Source organism: Limulus polyphemus, unplaced genomic scaffold (assembly GCF_000517525.1).
Source record: "Limulus polyphemus unplaced genomic scaffold, Limulus_polyphemus-2.1.2 Scaffold5386, whole genome shotgun sequence".
Classification (NCBI taxonomy): domain Eukaryota; kingdom Metazoa; phylum Arthropoda; class Merostomata; order Xiphosura; family Limulidae; genus Limulus; species Limulus polyphemus.
In genome coordinates, this window is record NW_013670996.1 from 63818 (window position 1) to 68905 (window position 5088).

The 5088-nt window shown below is 30.7% G+C and overlaps 1 protein-coding gene across 1 annotated transcript; it reads right to left on the bottom strand.

Annotated features, from left to right (window-relative positions):
- Window positions 1-1539: 1539 nt before the first annotated feature.
- LOC106472502 (ELMO domain-containing protein C-like) lies at window positions 1540-3573 on the bottom strand. Its single transcript, XM_013933157.2, has 2 exons — window positions 3242-3573; window positions 1540-2180 (listed from the first exon to the last, which is right to left on the bottom strand). The coding sequence occupies exons 1-2, from the start codon at window positions 3242-3244 to the stop codon at window positions 1620-1622; spliced, it is 564 nt and encodes a 187-aa protein (XP_013788611.1). The 5' UTR covers window positions 3245-3573; the 3' UTR covers window positions 1540-1619.
- Between the last annotated feature and the right edge of the window lie 1515 nt (window positions 3574-5088).

A 5088-nucleotide genomic window follows, 5' to 3' on the forward strand; every position in this document is an offset into this window, starting at 1 on the left:
ATGGAAAGCATCATCGATAAGAATGGAGGCTATTTCATTTAATAAATATTTTGTTTTGACACATAAGTTGTTGGGTTTTTTCATCTAAAAAAAACAACATTAATTTCTTGACGACCTAATATATTCGTGTATGTTTTTCTATAGGCATTGAACTGTTTATAAATATAGGTACATTTATGTGTGTGTTTATGCATAGGAATTGAACTAACTGTATGTACACACTTGTGTTTGAATAATAAATCATGCACATTAATTAGTAAAGCATGTAAATTATTATATAGATACATTAGTTATTATAAAATTTATCTACTATATCTTGTAACAACACCAAGACTCATCGGGGATACGACAGATATAATACTGGTAGTTGTTGAAATATATTAAGAGGTGTAGAACAGTATGTTTGAAGAAAGATTAAATACATTAATTAGTAAGGCCTTTAAAGTACTGTCTGAACTACACACGTTAATTAGTAAGGCCTGTACAACAGGTTTTTGCATTATTTTTGAAAGCCTCTACTTATTTATCAAATAACTGTACATACAACTGTTCATGTGAACAATTAATGAAACTAGAATATTTAGTGCAGAAAAGGAATGTTTCAAATGTAATCAACACTAAACATTCTACCAAAACGAACTGGAGAAGTTGTTATATAAATACTGTTTTAGGTAAAATCAGTAATTTTAAAATTTACTTTCATTACATAAAACTACAAAGTTAATTTTTTTTAATTTCCAAGGATTTGTATTTCAAAAATTAAATGAAAAGAACAAATTAAAACGATGGTCTTTCTTCTACTTTTACCTTTTCTTTGCTGCAGTTTTCGTTTGAACTAAGATTTTTTCACAGTGCTGTTTTCTTTCTTTACACTTTTCCTTTTTTCTTTATTTTCTTTTTTTGTATAATAAAGATAAGTACATCTTCAGTTACGTCTTTACATTGAGTTTGGATGGGCCTGGTTAAAGCGCTCGAGTCGCAATCTGAGGGTCGCTGCTTCGAATCCCCATCACTGAACATGTTCGTTTTTACAGCTGTGGGGTCAATCACACTATTCATTGGTAAAAGGATAGCCCAATAGTTGACGGTGGGTGGTGTTGACTAGCTGCCTTCCCTCTAGTCTATCACTACTAAATTAGGGACGGTTAGCACTCGTGTAGCTTTTCGATAAATTCAAGACAAACAAACGAGTTTAGACTGAAGGGCATTTATTACTTTAGAATTATGTAATTAAACACTCTTACAAAATAAAATAGTGTTTAATTTCCAGTTAAGTCACTAGGGTTAGGAATATTGGAGATTTTATAGTTTGTGTTATAAACGCCTCATGTACTTCGAGAATTTTGCTGCTACCATTTTTTGTACTTGTTTTCATTTGCTCTAACTTATTCAACTATTTCTTTGATGCATTTTCATTTCAAAATTATTGAACAGTTTTCGCATTTATGTTAATTTTGGAAATACTTCGAGCTGAAGAAAAATGTAGTAATATTAAATGTATATGTCATTATTAACAGAATGATATTTAGCAGAAATAGATAACGAATTCAATTCATTTATTTACCTTCATCACATAAAATTACAAAGTTAATTTTTTTGAATTTCCAAGGCTATGTATTTCAAAAATCAAATGGTAAGAACAAATTAATACGGTGGCCTTTCTTCTTTTTCTTTTCTTTGCTACGGTTTTCCTTTGGACCACGATTTTTTTTACAGTGCTTTTTCTTTTTTCCTTTACACTTTTTATTCTTTTCTTTAGATTCATGTGATTCCTTACTATCCTTCTCTGAACTATCTTTATTATTAACTATTTTACAATGCACTTTTCCTTTCTTGTGTACATGACATTCTACCTGGAACAGAGTTATTGTTGTTGGTGGTGTTGTACTCGTTCCTTTTGTTGTTGACATTGTAGTGCTTGCCCCGTTTGTTGTCGTTGATGTTGTGCTTGTTCCTTCTGAAGTTCCTTGCTTAGTTGTCGAAATCGTTGTGCTTGATGATTCTTCTGTTGAGAAGGGTATTTTATCTGTCACGGGTTCTGTGTATCCGGGAACATTAGGGTCATATTTGTCATTGATTCTGTCAAAATCTTCTCTCTCATGACTTTGTGGTAGGGAATGGATTACTGTAGTAATGGCTAGACATCCAGCAATAATTGTCGATATCCACTTATTTTCATTCTAAAAAACAGAGAAACTTGAATTGTTTTAACATATTCAACCAATAATTAGCACAAAACGAGCCCAGTTGACATAAGACAACAAAATCATTTATAAATGTTCACTTTGATTTTCAATCTACTAAGAAGATAAGTATATGAAAATTATGCTTGAACAAATAAATCAATATTTGCTTAAAATATATACTGATATCGTATTTCCTGAGAAACTGTTATGTTTATCGATGCATGAGTTAAGCCTAACCGTAACACTAAGAGAAACTGTTATGTTTATCGATGAACGAGTTAAGCCTAACCGTAACACTAATTCTCTCTAAGAAAACCAAATATTTACTTGGAATTTGCTACAAAGTTTATGTTTATGTCTTGAGATATACATTTTGAGTTAACGTGAATGTTTTAATATCAGTAAATAAAGTGACTTCGAGCGTATAGATGTTGAAATTCTTATAATGTTTTAGTTTTTCGAAAAAGATAGATTTTTTTTTTAATACTATCAATCTTTAAAACGACGTTATTGATGTATATTATTGCGAAAATGTTGTAATTAAAAACCAATAACGTACTTCTGTTCAGCATATGTACGTTATGAAGTTACTTCCAACTATTTCTATATTTTATACCTATTTTTACTTAATTTTAGAGTTTTTATCTAAATCTAGTACACATTTTAAGTTTTATTCGATAATTTATTCTGATGAGTAACAGAAGCTGTCGAATCTGGTAAAATAAAAATTATGTAAGTTTTGAATTTTAATACATAATATGATTGAATATTGTTTTTTGAAATTTATGCCTAACTTCGAAAGAGATAATTAATACTTAATAAAATTAAAGTCATATAATTCTTTAAAAATCTAGTCCTGAATAAAAAACAAACAACAAGCAGCGAAATTAATGAGTAAACTAAACCACAAGAACAAGATGGAGGATTGGTTAGTAAGCATGAAAGGTCACGTGCGTAAGGTGAGTTATATTACTTAACAGTTATAAAAAGTTATCACTTTTTATAGCTCTGCACCCGTCATTATTAGTTTAAGGGAATGTATCACTGTAACTTACCATTTTGGCATTTGTCTCTCACGAAAATAGGCTTGTGAAGTTTGTTAAACCTTCTGCTACTGAAGATAGTTGTACTTCCTCTCACGTGCTTCCTTTTGTTGTACTTTTTAACAAAAATATAATGTTATCTCGCTCAATCACCAGAATGGCGTCATTCTTTGAGGGAGCTAAGAATCAAGAAGTGAACATCCACTCGGAACTCCGGAGCCGGAATTGACCGAGGAGTTCTGGATGAATACCGTTGTACGTTATAACTTTCGCAAAAAACAAAACAAAAACATTTGAACTGATGACCAGAGGAAAAGCAGCCAGTCAGTAGCATCTGCCGCCTGCACTCGAACCTTGGACTTTATGATACGTAACTCATAATTCAAATGTGCGAGCACAAGGCTTGTACGTTACACGTATTCTCATTAACAGGTTTCTTAATGTCTCTAACGGATGATGATCGCACTATGGATAGATTTGGTGAATATACATGAGAAGATATCACAGAAAATATATCGTGTAAGACGTGACATAATATGAATATCAGTATCCGCTAGTCTCTGTAATAAATGCGCTAATATCTTTTTAACACTTCTTTCTTAACAGGCCCACAATGGTTTCCCAAATGAGGATTATATATAGATGTTCTAACAACTATTCTGTTACTCTGATATATAGATGTTCTAACAACTATTCTGTTACTCTGATACATAGATGTTCTAGCTTAGATTATTTCTGTTTATATATTTCGCTGTGTCTTTCAATAACCAAGCCGCTCAACGATCAAGAACAGCAACATATATGGTCGGTACCTCAATGTTTTCTTATTGTTTGCCGTGCTGCTGTCTGGTGGGTTTGAGAGTAAGCTTCAGAGCTTATAATACTAAAATTCGAGACTCATTTTCCTGACAGACACAACGCACAGTTTTCGGTTTTTACATGAAGATTTTTTTATTAAAGTTTTTAACAACCAATGAGAGTAACTTATTTTTGTACTTTTTACATTTGTCAGACAAAATATTCTAATCATTAGTTGTACTTTTGAATTGTTACTTTTGTTTAAGTTTTTAGCCCTAAATATACGCAGTTTTTTCTTCTCGGATGTTGTAACTAGTACTCTATTTGTATTTGATATATTTGAATTTTAAATGAAAAATAATATACACTTGAAACAATCGTTTTGAGTAAAGTATGAAAATTATATTACGAAATATTGTAAGAATTTCTGTAGGAAATTATACACATTTGTGTGCTTTCTATTTACTTATTGGGTTTGATTTAACTAATTTTTTAACTAATCAAGATACAGATAACTGAGTAAATTCTCTAATTATTTTAATTGTCACCCACAATGTCTCAGTGGCAAGTTTGAGAACGTATAACCCTAAATATTGGGGTTCGAAGCTCCAGGACACTGAAGATAGCCCAATGAGTAGTTTTGTGTTCAGAAATAAAATTTTAATTGAATTGTCCAAAAAAAGTTCAAAGAAACTGGTGTTACTAATATAACCTAAAGGAACGATGAAAATCTTTAATTTAGAAAAAGTTCAAAGAAACTGGTGTTACTAATATAACCTAAAGGAACGATGAAAATCTTTAATTTAGAAAAAGTTCAAAGAAACTAGTGTTTCTAATATAACCTAAAGGAACGATGAAAATCTTTAATTCAGAAAAAGTTCAAAGAAACTGGTGTTACTAATATAACCTAAAGGAACGATGAAAATCTTTAATTTAGAAAAAGTTCAAAGAAACTGGTGTTACTAATATAACCTAAAGGAACGATGAAAATCTTTAATTTAGAAAAAATTCAAAGGAATTGGTGAAGCCAATATAATCTAAATGATAAACGGTAGGCGTAC